The sequence below is a fragment of the Neoarthrinium moseri genome (genome assembly GCF_022829205.1).
Source record: "Neoarthrinium moseri strain CBS 164.80 chromosome Unknown scaffold55_Wmoseri_CBS_16480, whole genome shotgun sequence".
NCBI classification, from domain to species: Eukaryota; Fungi; Ascomycota; class Sordariomycetes; order Amphisphaeriales; family Apiosporaceae; genus Neoarthrinium; species Neoarthrinium moseri.
In genome coordinates this window covers 148,420-166,945 of record NW_026055169.1, presented here as the reverse complement: position 1 = coordinate 166,945, position 18,526 = coordinate 148,420, and the positions used below count along the sequence as shown (strand labels likewise).

The 18,526-nt window shown below is 56.0% G+C and overlaps 5 protein-coding genes across 5 annotated transcripts; 2 read left to right on the top strand and 3 right to left on the bottom strand.

The window, feature by feature from the left end:
• Positions 1–62: 62 nt before the first annotated feature.
• On the bottom strand, positions 63–1,872 carry JN550_010545 (uncharacterized protein; the record flags this gene model as incomplete). Its single annotated transcript, XM_049308812.1, has 3 exons — positions 63–141; positions 203–1,213; positions 1,274–1,872. 3 exons carry the CDS (start codon positions 1,870–1,872, stop codon positions 63–65), a joined length of 1,689 nt encoding a protein of 562 aa, XP_049167516.1.
• Positions 1,873–3,041: 1,169 nt separating this feature from the next.
• On the bottom strand, positions 3,042–7,337 carry JN550_010544 (uncharacterized protein; the record flags this gene model as incomplete). The annotated part of the gene is made up of 6 exons (XM_049308811.1): positions 3,042–3,316; positions 3,740–4,428; positions 4,491–5,847; positions 5,904–6,453; positions 6,538–6,793; positions 7,165–7,337. The coding sequence occupies 6 exons, from the start codon at positions 7,335–7,337 to the stop codon at positions 3,042–3,044; spliced, it is 3,300 nt and encodes a 1,099-aa protein (XP_049167515.1).
• Positions 7,338–10,561: 3,224 nt separating this feature from the next.
• JN550_010543 (uncharacterized protein) lies at positions 10,562–12,036 on the top strand (the record flags this gene model as incomplete). Its single annotated transcript, XM_049308808.1, has 3 exons — positions 10,562–10,788; positions 10,891–11,125; positions 11,188–12,036. 3 exons carry the CDS (start codon positions 10,562–10,564, stop codon positions 12,034–12,036), a joined length of 1,311 nt encoding a protein of 436 aa, XP_049167514.1.
• A 2,401-nt stretch (positions 12,037–14,437) lies between these two features.
• On the bottom strand, positions 14,438–15,148 carry JN550_010542 (uncharacterized protein; the record flags this gene model as incomplete). Its single annotated transcript, XM_049308807.1, has 1 exon — positions 14,438–15,148. The coding sequence occupies one exon, from the start codon at positions 15,146–15,148 to the stop codon at positions 14,438–14,440; it is 711 nt and encodes a 236-aa protein (XP_049167513.1).
• A 706-nt stretch (positions 15,149–15,854) lies between these two features.
• On the top strand, positions 15,855–18,494 carry JN550_010541 (uncharacterized protein; the record flags this gene model as incomplete). Its single annotated transcript, XM_049308806.1, has 3 exons — positions 15,855–16,024; positions 16,117–17,968; positions 18,036–18,494. The coding sequence occupies 3 exons, from the start codon at positions 15,855–15,857 to the stop codon at positions 18,492–18,494; spliced, it is 2,481 nt and encodes an 826-aa protein (XP_049167512.1).
• Between the last annotated feature and the right edge of the window lie 32 nt (positions 18,495–18,526).

Here is an 18,526-nt window from a genome sequence, read left to right as displayed (position 1 = left end):
GATACTACCACATGGTTCAAGCTCGAGTCTGCTCAATCAACCCTTTGTGATCGTGTCTAATTCTATTGCGAAACGGTGGCTGGAAGACCAGATTGCTTCAGCACAATCTCCAACGCCTTCAGCAGCTTCTCATCCTCATACCTAGATCATCAGTCAATATAAGCCCTGGCAAGGTCCTGAAAGGTCCGCAGGGGTGACTTACCGACGAGCAACGAGTTGCAGGGAGATGGGTGCATCCTTGTAACCTTCCGCGCCATGTTCCTTCCAAAGATTCCAGTTATAGACGTCCTTCTCTCCCCGAGGTTGATACTCCAGACTGCCAACATCTTTCTCCACGCTTACACGGTCATTGGCCGGGAACACGACGGCTGGGTAGTCAAGCAGGTTCCACTGCGACGTATAACCCCAGTATCTCGACGTGTCCAGTTTCGGTGCCACCCCTGGCCCGACGGGGCATAGAATCACATCGACCATGTCCCCGCCGTCGCCCGTCGCATTCCACAAAGCGGCGTACTTCTCTCGATACTCATTGCGCTGCGCACAGGCTGCCCACAGCGAGGCGATGTCGTAGTGTTTCATGTGCGGGTTCTCGTCGAGAATGAACTTCGACAACGGTCTCCATGGCTCCCCGGACGCATTAATCGCCGCCGTCTCGTCGGCCCCTCCGTCGCAGAAGTAGAGGCCGGCGATGATCTCCCACGCCAGATCGTGTCTCCACGGCTTCCACTCGACCACGTCGACCACGGAGCTCGTCTTCAACTTCTCCACTACTCCCTCCAGGGCCCTGGTGATCGGTGGGTGAGGCATCACGACGCCGTCTTCCCACATGACAGCTATCTTGAGTTTCCTGCCCTCGAACGGCGAGTAGTTCTCCTTCCAGTCCATGGCCACGAGATCGGGCGATGTGAGCCATGGCTTACCCGCGACCACGGACTTGGTGAAAAGCTCGAGGCCTGCGAGGCTGGTTGATAGAGGCCCGATGGTGCCCAGGATGCCCTCGGAGCCCGCCATCGTGGCTGACCATCCGTTGACCGGTAGTCTTCCGGCCGTGGGCTTGAAACCAAATACGCCGTTATTTGCTGCTGGCGAGCGAATCGACCCGCCAATGTCTGTCCCTATACCGAGAATGGAACCACGCAAGCCCACTAGGGCACCTTCGCCGCCTGACGAGCCGCCCGCCGTCAAAGTAGTGTTGGATGGGTTGACAGTCACCCTTCACACATAAGAGTCAGATGACCACTTTTCTGGCCCGAGTTAACAAGCGTGCACTCACCCGTAGAGGTTCGAACTGGTCTCAAGATGCATCAGCGTCTGTGGCTGCGTAGATCGGACGTAGAACACTGCGCCGGCCTCCCAAAGAATCTTGAGTATCAACGCGTCATCTTCCGCGACCCTGCCAACCCACGACACGAAGCCGGCGTTAAGATCCAGCCCCTTCATGGCGAGGTGCTCCTTGACACTTATAGGGATCCCGTGCAGAGGCCCCACGGGCTTTCCATGGGCCGCCAAGTACTCGTCCAGCTCTGCCGCCCGCTTCAGCGCCGCCTTCGGCAGCAGCTCCGTCACGCAGTTGACCAGCTTCTGCGCCAAACCGGCGCGCCGCAGGAACGCACTGGTCACGGAGGCGGCACTCCATTCTCCCGATGCGAGCTTGGGGGCCAGGTCCTCGACGTTGGCCCCGGTGATGGCGAGCTCCTGCTCGCTTAGAGTATCCTGGCAAAGGCCGGTCACGTTCAGTGGCAACTCCTTCAGAGCAAGTTCCGGCAATGGCGGTTGAAGGGCGCCGATTGTGGCGTCCCGGTGCCGTTGCCGGTCCGCGGCGACTTCTTGCCATGTGGTGCCGGTAGCGATAGTTACTCGAACGTCGGACATGGTGCCTTTTCTGTGTGGTGCGCGCCTTAGATAGGTAGGGTGCCGTTGTGCGTTTGAAGTCGCAAAGAACGCGATGGAGGGGTGACCACGAAGTGGTGTTCTGTGTTATCAATCCGGATCGGGTCACCCCTCAACCTCGTCGTGCATGCCGATCTCCAAGTCGCCATGCTCCTATTAGCAGCTGTTCCTTAGTTAATTCGGACAGTGGTCTGATAGGTCGCGTATCTTATCAATCTTGGGCGTTGTCGGCGATTTGCGGGTCCTCTCTTCTTTCCAAGATATGGCGGTAGCGGGCAGATACGGCGGCTTATACTCCTTATCAACCCAATTGCAGTATGTAATACAATCGAACCGCCGACCGCACTGTTGCGCGGCTCTGTAGTGGAACTCGCACGCCAACCACAAGGACCCGTCACCTGAGTTGGCTCCAATTGGGGGATGGCCCCATCGTAGTGAACCGAACTTGGCCTGAGTGGGTCTGGACTCACAAGGGCTCTCTGGCAAAATATATAGTCACCAACGTCGAACATGTCTTGTACAGTCAATGCTTGTAACTCTGTACAGACCTAACCTCAGCAATTGGCAAGGCTGCTCGCTAACGGTAGTCTGTAACTAGTTAGCTTGGATTGGAAACGACAAACTATACTCATGTTGAGTCGCGAGTTGATAAATGAACCCCTGTGTCGAATGCTAAAGTTTCGAGGCTCTCTGCACCACGCAAAACCTCTCCCCCAAGCAGTGTTATTTTCCAAGCAATAGCGCACGATTGTACCAAAAATTTCAACTGATCTCGTCCCATTTGCGAAACCAATACTCCCGCGTGTTCTCCTCGTCCTCCTCACGAGTGTCGCGCTGTGGCTCTGCTATTCCACACCAACCCAAACTCTTTGGCTGCTCGCCTCTCTGCTTCACCAAAGTCTTTTCCGTTTGCTGCAGAGAAACCTCCATGTCTGAAATTAGGGGTTTTATCTAACCGAATTCCGTCTCTGAAAAGAGGACATGCCGTACTTGAGAAGTTGCCGGATTTTGCTGCTATCGTTTGCCACGACGGCTTGGCTGAGGGGGCCACGAATCAACGATGTCGGAAACTCAGAGAATCTTGACTTCACAGAATGAGTGACCGTTGTCACGTGAATGAGAAATATGAGGCACATGGCGAGATAAACTTATCAAAGGGCTCGCTCGAAAAGCCACAGGGCCGTGTCGTGGCCATGAGTTTTATCGTCTCCATCGAGTACAGTCAACCGAGCTTCTTCGGGTTTCAACGAGATCCTAGCCGTCTCCTGAGAATGAGCCAGTGCGAACACGTCATACTCTGCCGCTTTCTGAAGACCAGGTGGCTGCAAGCGCTGACACTGTTTGAGAGGATCGTAGACATTTTTAGGACATCTGACACTTTCGGACATGACGCTCGGTGGTCGCATGTAGATTGGTCGTGACGCCACTATCACGACCAACACCAGTGAAGTCGAGGTTTTTGGGAACAACAATCAGACTATCTATCTGAACTAGTACTTAAGTACCAAGCCTAATAGCCAAGGCTTCTTGGTTCCTATATATCTGGAACGGCCTCCGAATGGAATCTCTATATGCCTTAACGCAGGTCTCTGTATTTCCCTGGACCGCACATCGCCTCACGCCCCAATCCCGCCCCAACTCTACTGTCACGTCGTACTCAAACATATACAACGAATATATAACGTGTAAGTCAATTACACATAACCCGCCGCCATTGAATCGTGGTATCATGAAGTTCCATATGTCCCGCTTGCCCCCAATATGCAACAATATATACACCGCGCTCGTTCCCAATGTGTCTAACGGCGGTCGTAACGTCATAAGAGTCCCTGCGATGAGTTGTACGTACTCGACCGGCTTGGCGGCTCGTACCAGTTCTGATACGGGTGGTTCGGGAGGCTGAAGTCCGCGAAGCTTAACGGGTTGACGTTTCGCATCGGCTGGGGTGCCACGACAACCTGCTGCGCACTGTCCATGCCGGGCATCATCAAGCCGCCAGGAGGCGTGTTCGTCTGCGTCGTCTGCGTTGGTAGCTGTTGGGTTTGTGGCACCTGTGGTTGTGATTGCGCTTGCGATTGTGAATGGGATTGTGAATGAGAGTATGACTGCGACTGTGACTGGTTATGTGCGTGCCCTTGTCGCTGGGTTGGAGCCCCCTGAGCAAGAAACTGCGCCGCGAGGCCTTGGACTCCTGAGCCACCCAGCTTCTCCCAATCCCAGACTCGCTTGAGGTTCTTGACAACAGCGCCCAGTTTCCAACCGGTCTCCTTGTCGATGTTCTCAAGAATGGCGATAACTTCCTGTTGCTCCGGAAGGTCTGTAAGGACCTCGGCTACGATAGCCAGGGACCGGATCGAGACCGATGCAACACCACGGTCCTTGGTGTGAGCGACAATACCGCAGACTTGATGCGCGTGGTGCTGCTGCACAGCACGACTTTCTTCAGAGTCCTTCGGCAGGATTGGATTAATCTGCGCCAATAAGCACTGTGCTGTGTGATAGTAGAGGCGTCCGACAATAGCAGCCCGCTTGATAAGCCTAGAGTCGGTGTCAGCTTGCGATGATTGGAAATATCAAAGGGGCAAAGAATATGTACATACCAGACATTAGGGAACAGCGACTTGCGCCCTCCAGGAGTGCCTTGCTGCGCAGGATACAAGTATCCAAAGGGGTGCATAGGCCTGGGGCAGGCGTTGTTCCAGGTGTCGCACATATTCTTGAGGCGTTGCCACTCGGAGAAGCGGGCTTGTAGACGAATCTGCTCGTCGTGAGGGCTGGGTTCTTGAAACTTGGGTATACTGGCGCGGAAGTTGGCGATCTTAGCCACGATGTGGAAGATGCGATGTACCCATATCTCTTCCCTTCCATGCTCCTTCTCTGTCGAGAAGTCCATGTCAACCCCCCACTGATCCGGATCCCAGGCTGTTTGCCAGTTGAACGCAAGACAGCTGAGAAGCTCCATACCAACGTTCAGCCAGAAGCAGGCAGCGCCGAGACCGGTGCTCTTCGCATTCCATCCACATTCGCGGATGAGTGCACGGGCACCTGCTATATGGCTCATCCGTTGGGTTGGCTTCTCACTCATGATTTCGTATACATTCAAGACCACAGCAGTTGCCGCGCACTCGGCGGTATTGCGCTCCGGGTTTTGTAAGCTCCGGAGCAGTTGCGTCGTTGCCGTATCGTAGTAGAATAACGCTTTGTCGTCGTTGTACTGTTGTGTCAAGGTGAGATGTTTCACGCCGCAGGCCAGAAGTGCATTCAGAAGCATAGGACACTTCAACGCGTGATAAGGTATCAACCGAGAGAAGTGCTTTTCCTTGTCAAGGCTGTCCATCCATATACCCACCTCAGAGACAAAGACTTGCATGAAATGCAGCTCCTCGGGCGAATTTAGATACTCGCGCTCGCCATTCTTGTCATTAGGTGGCGTCATCATGCCATGGTCAGGAATTGGACCCGAGTTTATGCCGAGGCCTTGGGGATCGCGGAACTGGGCTTGCGCTTCCAGTCCAGTCATCCCAGCGATAGATGCAGCAGTAGAGGCGTCACTGTTATTCCTGTAGGCACTCTGTGAGACCCGACGGTCATCTTTGATAGAGGCAAACGGGTCTGACAGCAAGTTGGCGTATCCCATGGAGTGAGAAGAGCTCGGAGGTGCCATGAAGGAAGCCGCACTATTCTTCCTCGTATGGCTTCCGTCAGAGAACTGGTCCGAGTGCAACTGGCTGCGATCTGCGTAGAACATGGACTGCGGCGTTGATATCGTAGTCGGCGTCCTATGATCCCCTTGCCCTTGGCTATTTGCGTTACCCGCAGCCATAGACTGCCGCCGTACAATAAAGTCAACGTCCGGCTCCCGAGGCGGAGTGAACACCTGCGGCTCCAGCTTGGAATACCTCCCGAGGCCGCCTCGGTACTCCGAGGCGATCAACCGAGATTCATCCTGGAATTGAACTGCTAATTGTTTAGCCAACTGAGCGTGCCAGCCTCGACCGTGGCGAAATACATACCTGACCACTCGTCCGTGGGTGGGATGAAGGGCGGCTCCTTGCAGGTCATGTCGATAAAGTTCAGGCGCACGCCACGCTTGCATTCCCTATTGCTTTTCTTGCAGTTCAGGCAGTCCGGAGTCCCCTCGTCACACTTGAGATGTCTCTCCCTGCATGTCAAGCATCCTGTCCGCACTCTCCTGCTCTTGGCAGGCACGGCCGTCGGAGCAGCCATGTCCTTTGTGGGTGATGCCGTACTAGCAGATTTTGGCGAGCCGTTCTTCTTTGAGCCGGGCTTGGGGACTGGGCTTGACAGCCTCTGTCGCTTTGCGGGTGGCACGCCAAACTGATCGTTGAGGTAGCCGGTATTGACGGCATACGGCGGCGAGGGCTGCTCGGCATAATGCGAGCTCGTGGGCGCAACACCTGCACCGAGTCCAAAGCCCGGTGGAAGGACGCTCGGCGCAGTCTCGAAAGCCGCCAGGGCTGCGGCCACCGTCTCCCCCGGAGACGCGAGATCGGCGAGCGGCGGGAAGTGGGAGGCGGCGAGAAACAGAGATTCAGCACCCTCCTGGGCCGTTTATGTAGCAAGCCGAATTATCTCCCCGACGCGGGAAGAGGTGCAGATGGAGCGGGTAGCAGAACACCAACAGACCATGGACGGGGTCGAGGGCTGGGAGTGAGTGGCAGACAGTATCCTCGGCGCGGCGATTTTGTGTAAGTCGACGGCAGGAATTGTCGAGGACCCCAAGAGAACAACGTAGCCAGTATCGTGGGGGAGCGTCAATGTCTTGAACGGCCTCAGCTTTGCTGTCTCTGCGTCTTGGAGAGCCCAGGGTTCGGAATGCACCTGATGTCTTGGAGTCCAGGCGGACCAGCGGCCAATGATTGGAAGGTTGCGAATGTTAAAGCTGTAGCGACCCGTGTCTCCCCCAGAAAGCTCAAGCCAACGGATACGCAAATCTTCCACAGTCTAATAATTCCCTCCCTTATTTTCCCCTTAGTTCCGATCGATCAGGTAGACGACTTGCGCTTGTATGTAATAGGTATCTGCAACAGGCCGCTGACGCCCCCCCGGGGGACGGAGGTAAAAAAGGACCACGGGTTCGAGCTGAGAACGGGAATAGCACCAACCGCTACGCATTAGTTATCGCAGAGAGCCGAGGGTGGGTATACTTTTCTGAGCGATGACGAAGAGCTGTGAGGATAGCTTCGCCTTAGCGCCCACCCTCATGACACGAATCAAGGACAGAGATGGCGGCCGCGGCAGACTCGGGCGCACCAGGCGATTGCGCTCTGATCTGATGGCGAGAGGCTCTCGAAGAAAAGATGCCGCCGGGTAGCGATGGGAAATTCGTCGAATCCTCCCTTCACAGGATTCTGCTGTGGGAATCTGGAGTCCAGGTCGTGGCCTCGGATAGGAAATTCAGAAAAGATGCTTTGGCGACATACCATGGCATGGCCCTCCATCCATCTAACTAACTTAGCTGTACATATCTACAAGTCCCCCAAACTAGCCTGCTAGCCTGTCGTCCTCAATTAAAGCTGCATGCCCCTGCCCTGCTAGACCGCGTTGGAGATAGCCCGCGAAGATCGTCCAAACATCTGGGCCAACCAGCCAGGCGGCATCCGACGTGGACCTCGACCCGTAGCTGCTTTTACCTGATGTTCAGGATGGATGTGAGATGGACTGGCTGGGATCTAGAGCTCCCGGTCCGTGTCGATTGGCAAACTCGTTAGAGAAGTGCTTCGGCTTGAGTTGCTCCCAGGAGGCGCCGGGGGTCCCCCCCCCCCTGGAAGGGTCCTGGGCGCTGGGGGGCCTCTGGAGGCTGGAGGGGTTCCTCCCACTGGACTCCTCTGCCCTGCGTCCAGTCCGAGTCCAGTGCCAGTGCCAGTGCCAGCGGGACCACCGACCAGCCTGGGACCAGCCTGGGACCAGCGTCGGCTGCAGGCACTATCCCGCTAGTTATCCCATGGGTCCAGGTACCTGCCAAGCCTGGTTGCAGCGTGCGATTGTGTTAAACCCCAGCTCCTCGAGCACCTCCTCGCCGCCAAGGTCTCGCCGACTGCAGGGCGAGTGACATCGCGGCGTCACCTTGGTGTTGCATGCTGCTTTGTGTGGAGGCGCCTGGGCTGGGACCGCTTCGCATCAACGTCTGTGACGGCTTGTTTATGTTTGGATGTTTCAATAGCCCTGAAATGCAAATAGAGTTGAGGATCCGTAGGCCCGTAGGGGATAGGCAAATTTTGCTGATTTGGAAGCCTTGTCGAATGTTCTACCCACCTCCAGCTGCACCCGACAAACGCCATGACTGGACTGCGACGGATGTGCAGAGGCTGTGCATTCGCCGGGCCCTTCGGCGCGGTTTGATCACCTCTCTGTTGTCTGCCTCTCTGCCTCTCTGCCTCTCTGCCTCTCTGCCCTCGCCGCCTGGTAAGGTGTCCCTCCGCAGGCAAAGAGCTAGCGGTGTCTAGACCCAGCGGCAGACGCATCCGACTGCCAAGGCGTCACATTAGGCTTTGCATCGTCTTGATCGCAGCAGGCAAGCCTGAGCGCCAGCTCGGCGAATTAACTGGCTTGAGTCAAGCGGAGGGCATACTATACCGTTATGTGCCACTACTTCTAACAAACCACGCCATGTACTAGTTGAATACCTACATCAGTCGACCCGCCGTGTCCCTCTCGGAGGTAACTTGTGAACTCAATTCTACCAAAGTGGTCTGATGTCCGATAAGTTTTACATAAGCTGGAAGAAGCGCTCTGGCAGAGACACTCCTCTTTCTCCAGACAAACTTGACGAATTAGTTTCGCCGTGCATGCCATGCGTGCATCCACCCATCCATGAGCAAAGCCCAAAAACATTGCGCTTTTTGCTGTTTCATTTGCGATTCTGACCGGAAAGTCGTCGGAAGCCAAGAGAAATCATGGGTACAGGGTCGGAGGCAGTATCGCATGCGAGGATCAGGCGCCCTCTCAGCCCGGCATCTCAGTGTCCCGAGAGCTTAGTCGGCCATTGGATAGCGGTGTCAATAATCTAGATAACTTGCAAGCCACAATATGCGGCCTGCATCGATTAGGGATTTGTCGCCATGGAGTGAGCCCGAGCCCATGGGTCCCTCCAATAATGGCTGCACGATTAGATGAGATGGCAATCAAGGTGCAGCGGTCTACAGAGGTGTGCCGCGGCAGACTACAGGATACAACTCGCATAAGTTAAGCCATGTGACGTTGCCCAGTGGCTTCACCAGCTGTTTGCAGCCAAGCTCCTGCTCCCGCTCTGGGGCTCACGACCCCCCTAACTAACAACTGGGTCTTGTAGATCATTCCGCGGCTTGCGGGTATGCCATGCAAGGGTGCTCTCGCTTCGGTTCATCTCCGAGCAAGCGACGACCCGCCAGCCCGCCTGGCTCTGATGACGTTCGTGAGGCCTGGATAGCCTGCCTGCAGAGCGTGTTGTGTATTTACCTATTACAGGAGTAGCGTTCGCCAGGCGGTTGGGATTAGAGCGGAATCCCAAGGTCTCACGGGCCGAAGTCTACGGGGGCAGGACCTTTGTTCACGTTGCTTCGCGCGACAGGCCGGGGATATGCAAAGCTGAGGGGACATCTGTATGCCGCACTCCGTACTCCGCGCTGCTGGGCGGCTTGTCACAAGCGCATGGTCTATACGAGTTGCTCACACGGCATCCCGGCTGGGGCTTTTCAAAACGAACATCTTTTTGCCATCAACGCCGGCTTCGTGCATCGCAAAGCACGTGCTACATGGTCCCGACACGTTCGACTTGGGCCTCACAGGTCGAGAGTGCCGCTGAACGGAGTGGCAGGCAGTGACAGGTGCCACATGGCGGAATGCGTGGTGGCCGGGCGAGTACGTTGATCTAGCATCGTGCCACCCCGAACAGCCTCGGACATCTCTGTGTCACGGGTCTTGGAGGATCGTGGAGGTGATTCTGGTGCGTTAGGTCTGCACAAACCGGTTGATCGACACTGCGGGCGCGTTGGAAGAAGCGTCTGGCCCAACAGTGCAGTAGTCTCGTCGTCCGTGGCTTTTCAGCTCCGGTAGGCGACCCGGGCCAGGTAGACAGGGCAGGGTAGAGTAGCCTCCAAGTTTTCTGGGTATCATCTGAGTCGGTAAGAACTTGCCAGACAAGACAAGTTGACAAGGGCCGTTTTCCTGTTTGCCGAGAGCGATGACATGCATCGCAGATCTCGCGGCGGCCATAAATCGGGAATGCGCCGTGGCGGGTTGCGGCTCAAATCCATCTACAGTAGTTACCCAGCAATGTCAGAAGAGCGCGGAGTTGGCGAGTTAGTCGTCGGAGAATTTTATGCGTGGCCGGTTCCGACGAGGCTTTAATGAAGTTTTTAGTTGGTTTGGACCCCAGAAAATACCTTAGGTACCTGGTTAGGTGGTTAGGTAGGCTCGCGTGGGAGGCAACTTTTGACGACACACACCTTCGGCAACATCCAGAGCAGATTTCATTACGTGCATGCGGCTCAGCGGCAACCCTGGCTGCACAATACGACGACCAGAGCTATCGCCGCCCGAGATATTGCACCAGCATCGTATCTGTTGATCGCTGCACCTGGGGATCCTAGCGCGATGCTGCCATGTCGAGGCGAGCAACATGACCTGTAGACCGTAACGTTCCAAGCAACCCTGGACAATTCGACCTACGATGGCGTCGCAGCTGCCGCCAGCGAGCCCGAAAACGGTCCTTCGCGGCCACCAAGCCCAGGTGCATGCCGCAGCCTTCGTCCGAGACAACCAGCGACTGGCTTCAGGCGACGCCGAGGGACATGTGGTGCTATGGGACCTGACCATCATGCGGCCTAGGGCGGTCTGGCAGGCTCACACAAACGCAATCCTCGGCATCGCCTCGTGGGGCACGGACAAGATCATCACGTAGGTCCCAAATTCCGAATCTGGAGGAGCGCCTGCCGCACTTCGATGTTCGCTCCATTCGCTTTTCTCTCGCGGGTCAGTGTGCTGAGTAAGTATCCTTAGGCATGGCCGAGATCACCATCTGATCGTATGGAAGGTCACTGAAGATGACGAGTCGCGCTTGAGTACCGTACTGCCCTTAGATCCCTCGCCGGGTCCTAGACCGCAACCATGGATTGTGCATATCCTTGAGGTCAATACTATGAACTTCTGTGCCTTCGGGTCCTGTGCTGCCGGCTCCAATGGTTCGAGTGACGAAATTCTCATAGCTGTGCCAAACACTCTGGCCTCCGAGTCCGTACGCATATTTTCGTTGCCCGTGCCCATAGTAACCAGCTGACGCCCCTTTGTTTTGTTCAGGTTGACATATATAAACTTCCCAGCCAGGAGCGGTTGTACACTGTTCACTCGTCAGAGAAAAGTGACAAGAGCGGCATGGTGATGTCTCTGGCCTTGTTTCACATGGACTCGTCACTGATGCTCGTCACTGCTTACGAAAATGGGCTTGCAACGGTGTACCAACAAGGCGATCAGGGAGCCTGGGAGCTCGTCTACAGGGCTCAATGCCATACTCAGCCTGTCCTGTCATTGGATGTCGCCCCAAACCGTAACTACTTCTTTACCTCCAGTGCAGATGCTCTGCTAGTCAAGCACCCCATACCCCAGCACAAAACCTCAGCGGGGACACCGCTTCCTCCAACGAAAGAACCTGACGGTCCAGCTCAATCAATACCAGGCAATGGAAGATCACTTCTCTCTGCGGCTTTGGCAGCGGAGCCAAGACCAGCGACCAAACCCCAGAAGGTTGTTGATGTTCAAACGCAGCCTTTGAAGTGTGTCAACACGAAACACTCGGGTCAGCAGGGTCTTCGTGTCCGCTCAGATGGTAGGATATTTGCCACAGCGGGATGGGACTCTAAGATTCGTGTGTATTCGGCTCAGACGATGCGGGAACTGGCGGTCCTCAAATGGCATCCGGTTGGCTGCTACGCTGTGGCGTTTGCCCCTCTCAATCTTCCAGAGCCCTCTCCTCAAGCTGACACAAGCACTCACTCCGAGAATGTACTAGGTAATGATGAGGTTGTCCAGTCTGTACCAATGGCTGTTGAGCTCACGGTCAAGGAGAGGAGAATCAAGCAGGCAAAAGAAGCCCATTGGCTGGCAGCTGGCAGCAAAGATGGGAGGATCAGTCTCTGGGACATATATTAAGCTCCCTGAGCTATTCGCCTGTACCGTGGAGTTCCGTTTATGCCGCTTATTGGATGCCAGTCCTGAGGCGTGAAGGCAGTATTACAACAGTTCCAACGTTCTGGAGTTCACCCAACCTAATACCGGTCCTCCGTGCTTCGTTCCATTGGATTAAATGATGAGGACAGATCCGCATCATCTCTACTTGAAAGACAAACCCTGTCACGCTCCATGATTTCATATTCATCCACGGCATCCCATCAATCTCTATGCGACGACCGGCCCTACAAGGCAAATCAATCTTGTCCGTGGATCGAGCTATGGTGAATTCGTGCTTCCCTGGCCAAGCATCCGGGCTCCTCCTTGAAAAATAAGATCCTGGTCTGGACTTACCCACAGTCTCCGCGTCTGCACAAGTCTCCCCCACGGCTTGGCCGGATTTCTCCACAGAACGTTGACTTCCAACATGCTGCGTTCAAAGGCGGGTGACATAACTTCGGCGGCGCCTAGGGGCAATGTCTCGTTATCAACTGGAGGCTCAGGGTGGTGCCCACTGGTGAGCACCCTGCTCGCGGTTGGCAGTGCGAACGCGCGTTCTCCAGGTCCGAAATGGAGACCGATATCTACGCAGTAACAGCGCGATTCCCGTATCATGCAGACCTCACCAGCATGTCTTCGAACCGCGGCCCAAGGATGTAGATAGGGGCCTCTGTAGAGTTGACAGGGAGGCCCTCGAGGGGGAAAAGACTCATGCAGAACACTGGTTGCGATGCTAGAGCAGGCTCAGAACCCCGTTGGCCAGGCCTATTCCGACGTCTGGCTATAGCATAAGAATAGAGCAGCGTGTGGATGGTGACTTTTTGGTCCTCCGGCGGGATGGCCGTTTCCATTCTGGTGGACTGGTGGTTAAGCGTACTACAGGTTTAGGGATCAGGTGGCTGATATTTGTTCTGTAGAAGAATCAAACTAAGCCGTACCTTAAACTGTGCCGTTGACTCCATGATGGTGATAATTACCAGTTGTAGAGTGCAGATATATATTCTTGTTGAGCAACAATGTAATTGCGGAACGAAACTTGATGTCTCAGACTGAAGTATATTTGGAAACTTACGACCGAGCTTCTGTCAGGTCTTGCTCCTGTCTACTCCTACAAAGCCAAGTCCGTAGTCATTTGTGTGATACAGCTGAAATGGGCCACCTCCTAGTTAGAAGATTCTTGTTTCATCGTTTATCTTGGGCTAGCTTGCTGTTCGGTATAGACTTGACTTGGCTCGTCATGATACGCCTATGGCTCCAGATGATTTGGCGAATATTGTCAGAATGACACGGAGAATGACAAATATCTAGATGCTGGCCAGAAGCAGTCCCTAGAAACCAGTTATCTCGTTATTCCAATTCGGACTCTGACAAGGCGTCATAATAGACATGGACTTTCATGTAATATGTACAGAAAGCTCCCTTTCGTAGTCAGTTTCATGCATAAAAGAAAAGATTATACTGTTTATGACAATGTCGAGCCTTGAGTCCGGCCGGTCTAGCCGTTAAGTTCTGAATTTGTATTGATATGGTTTGTTTCATGTCTTCTTGACATGAAATTACGTGAAATCACATCTCCGTCCTGCTATCCACACATCCGCTTGGCCCAGTCATGGCATTCCCCCAGCTCATACTATCGCCGCGGAGGAGAACCTGGGGTGTGGCACCTAAAGGGCGCACGTAGAAGGTGACAGCTGATGACAATTGCCTTGTCTTGTCCCCCGAATCACAGCAAGGGCGTCGCACTTATCCAGGTATAGGCTTGGGCTTGGGCTTTGGGTTAGGTTTGGGCTTTGGCGGTTCGGGAGGAGGCCGAGGAGCAGGAGGAGGTCGAGGTGGTGGTTCAGGCTTCCTCATGTTGGTCGTACGTGCCAAAACCTCGTTCAATTGGGGTGTTGGTTCAATCAAAAAGTCGCCTGGGCGCTAACGATGGGTCTGGAAGGCGTGTATGTTCAAACGAGGGTTGTGTTGGGTGAGCTTTGTAGAAAGCCGCGACAAGTGATTCCCGAGACTCCAACAACGATGAACCGTGTAGAGTGACGTGCATTCTTCTCTGTCACCGACATGTGTCTTTCCATCAAACCACACCTGATAACGCACGCTTTTGATTTAGCTCCGGCGGTGGTCCTCCGTCACTGGCGCCAGTTGCAGTGTCAAGCCTTGTGCTCGAGGCACGAGGAATGACAAAACTGGCACAGTAGGATGAAACTGCCAGCCACGCCCACAGAGACGAGTCTACCATGATTTGTAGACTAGCTTCACATTTCAGCGAGCGAAATCGCGTGGGCAGTGTCGATGATGCGATTCTTTGATCATGATGGCTCAGTACGGATGGTCTGAGTCGGTAACTCTTCTTGGCTTCCATGCTGTAGGCTAGGAACATGATTCAGAGCAACTTCAGATAATGAACTCTGAATTTCTTGTTGGCCCTGTCAGCCGGCCGGTACTGGAACTGGTCGCCAAGAACTTCGAACGTGAATGCCTTTGCGTCGCGCTCCTCTGTCGAAGCAGCCTCAGACTCATGTGGCGCCTCTTGTGTCTCGGTCGGGGGAACCATGATTCGGAAGGTAGTCCCCTCCTTGGGCACAAGCTTGACCTTGTTCTTGGGCGTGATGACCTCGAAGGTGAACCGTGAGTCCTTGATCACGATGCCTCGGATGCCCACCCTGCTCGGACACCGACTCCTGGAAACCTCGATCTCGGCGCCGTGGTAGTCTGCGGCTGTGAGTTTGGCGGCGGCGCCCTGGCCTCCAGTGTACAGCTCGTTGCCGAGGATCTCGCGGACGTAACCGAGCCAGAGGCGGTTCAGCGGAACGAAGATTTCGTAGCGCTGGCCCTGCCTGGGCACGTCGTAGAGGCCGAGGCTGCGACGCTGGCGGGCAGAGAGCGGCTTGGGCTTGAGGGCGTTGGCACGCTTCTTCTTGTCGTCGCGGGCCTTGCGGCGTGCTGCGCGGGCGTTGGCAGAGGGAGGCGGCGAGTTGGGGCGAAGGAACAGGGGACGGTGCTGGATCTTGTCGCTGTAGATGCGCGAGACGCTGTCGGGGCTGTGGGCGCGGGCGAGGAGCTCGTGGGTGACCGAGGGCGTGTTGGACGCCATGGTGAACTTGCTGGCAGAGGCGGGAGGCGGGAGTCGGGAGGCGGAGGCGCCGCGATCACGAACTACGCGAAGCTGCAACGATCGGACGGGTTGGGTGCGCGATACGCGACATTACCATATCGATTGAGATGAACGGGGGGAGAGTTGAGACTCTCCAGACTCGCAGCCTTGCCTGATAGTGTACGGTATAACAAGAAAAAAAAGTTCGTGTTGCAGGAGAGGCTTCAGCGGGGCTGCAAGGCTGACAGCGCTATTCCCAATTCCCACAGTGGCGTTAGTGGGGGGGCGTTCCCTGTTCGGGAGGATTGGAGGGGATCCGCAGCGGCAGCCCGCCTGCAACCCCCCCGGCAGCCCCCGGTCACATGCCTGGGACCTCGGCTCTTAGCAGCACGCCACGGGTCCGACCGCCCGAGTCGGTGCTGCGAATCCGGGGAAGCGTGACATTGACGCCAGCAACTTGGCTGGTCTGTGTTTTGCTTCCAATGATACCAGGCCGTGCTCTCGGCATCCGTGTCCCGTGTCCCAACAGCGAATGGTAGCGCAGGCCTGCTATCTGGCCCTGGTAACTACTGTCGCTGTACACTTCCCGTCAAGGGGGATGTGAACTGCCTTCCTTCGCCAACCCGACCCAACGGACCGGAGGACCGGACCTCCAGGCTGAAGGCTGAAGGCTGAAGAGGAGAGCACGCCGACCCGACCTGGCGCCATGGCGCACGACGACGACCCCACGCGCGATTCCGCGCCCGACCTCCAGATTCTGGGAGACCAGATCACCCTGCAGCCCCGAAGCTATGTCGAGCCGCCGCGCGTCCAAGATGGAGGCAAGGAGGAGGCGCTCATGCAGCACATGGCCAGGTTCCGCTCCGAGCCCTTGCAGTACGTCCTCTCTCCTCCGTTGGACTCGGGCCCGGGCCATGCCCTTGTCTTCGCGTTCACGGCCTTGATACTCACCCCTCTCTCCCACCTAGGTTCCTCCGTGAGGTGTCCCTCTACGTCTCCGGCACAGGATGGCGCGCCTACGACAAGGTCATCGGCCAGCCCATCTTCTACTCCGGCTTCTCCGAGCAGATGAGGAACGCAGTCGTCTCGGCACCCCTGCTGCAGACCCGGATCTCCCAGCTGGCCGACATGCGCCTCGCCGTCGAGGAGGAGGAGGGCTGGTTCAGGAAACACGACCCCAACTATGCCAACAAGAAGGCCCAAAGGCGCTCCGTCATCGAGCACGGCCTGCAAGAGGTCGCCGAGAAGCTGACCAACGACATGATATGCAAGTTCGAGAGCAAGACCTTCATCCGGGGCGCATATTACCTCTGTACACAGCTGTTGACGAGGGCCTATCACCAGGGAATCCACGTCTCCAGCGAGGAGGTCCTGCGCCTGCGCAAGGTTGCCGAGGAGGCCGCGGCCAAGAAGCAGAGCATCATCTTTCTTCCCAGCCACCGATCCCACGTCGACTACGTTTCCATGCAGCTCATCTGCTACCGTCTGGGTCTGGCCTTGCCCGTCGTGGTCGCCGGCGATAACCTCAACTTTCCCGTCGTGGGAAGCTTCTTGCAGCATGCCGGAGCCATGTGGATCCGACGCTCTTTCGGCAATGATTCGTTATACACCACACTTGTACAGGCTTACATCGACACTTTGCTTCAGAGTGGCTACAATTTCGAATGCTTCATCGAGGGCGGACGGTCGCGGACCGGCAAGCTGCTCTCGCCCAAGTTCGGCATTCTCAGCTTCATCATGGACAGCGTCCTGTCCGGAAGGGTCGAGGACGCCATCATCTGCCCGGTCAGCACCCAGTACGACAAGGTCATAGAGACCGAAGGCTACGTGACCGAGCTTCTGGGTGTGCCCAAGAAGAAGGAGAACCTCGCAGACTTCCTGAGCGGTGGATCCTCTGTCCTCTCCCTGAAGCTGGGCCGGGTCGATGTTCGTTTCCACGAGCCTTGGAGCTTGCGGCGCTATATCGACGAACAACTCACAAAACTCACCAAGGTGCCCGACGATCTCACGGCCAGGACACCCGAATCGGCCGCTGTGCGCCAGAAGCTATTGCGCACCATGGGCTACAAAGTCCTGGCAGACATCAACGACGTGTCCGTCGTCATGCCCACCGCGCTGATCGGCACTGTGCTCCTCACGCTGCGTGGCCGCGGTGTAGGCAAGCCAGAGCTCTTGCGCCGTGTCGAGTGGCTCACGAATCGTGTCAGAGCCAAGGGCGGCCGCGTCGCGCATTTCGGAAATGCCCCTCTATCCGAAGTTGTCGAGAGGGGGCTCGACGTGCTCGGAAAGGACCTTGTCGGCGTCGTCCAAGGACTTCCCGAGCCTACATACTACGCTGTAGATCGCTTTCAGCTGTCCTTCTACAGAAATATGACCATACACCTCTTCATATCGGAGGCCCTGGTAAGTGCAAGCATATACACGCGTGTCAAGCAGGGCGGCGGGCCGGCAAACCAAGAGATACCATACAACGAATTGCGCGACCAGGTCCTATTCCTCTCGTCCCTTTTCAGGGGCGAGTTCATTTTCCCCAGTGATGGCTTGGCTGTCAACTTGGAGAAAACAGTGGTTGGGCTTGAAAACGACCGGATCCTCACTCTCAAGCGCGACGGCGATGGTAAGATCGTCGCCGTTGGTCTCTCAGACGAGGAGCGCATGGCCGGAAGAGAAAACTACGACTTCTATTGTTTCCTGATCTGGCCATTCATTGAGGCCAGTTGGCTCGCCGCCATTTCATTAATGGGCCTCGCGCCTCCGCTCGGTGTCGCCACGGACGATGCCTGGATTGGAGTCGCCAAGGCACAGAACAGCGCGCAACTGGTAAGTTTCACAAAACCCACAGGACCTATAATAGGCTTAGACCCGGGAATCTAACGGGGACCCTCAGCTCGGCAAGACGCTATACCACCAAGGGGATCTGTCCTACTTCGAAGCCGTGAACAAGGAGACGCTGAAGAACTCTTATCAGCGCTTCGAAGAGGAGGGCATCATCTACGCCGTCAAATCCAAAGACGGCAAGACGCCGCCTAGGCTTCGACTATCTTCCGAGTGGATGCCCAGCCGTGACCCCAAGACAGGCGATGTTCTCGCCGAGGGTCGGCTTTGGGACTTTGCTGGGCGAATCGCTAGCAGCAGGAGAGAAGGGAAGAACAGGAGAGACGGTGCCACGGTCAGTACCCGTGTCATCCGGCTGGCAGATATCCTTGGCAGGAAATTGTTTGCTGAGGCCAGTGCACCTGGAGGCAAAGTCGACAGAAGGCTGAGCTCCGAGGAGGCCTTGCGGGTCAAGAAGGAAGTCAAGGCCGAGCGGAGACGAAGGAAGTTGGAGGGTCGGGCACACCTATGATATTGATGCCCAGCGACCAGTATCAGTTCATG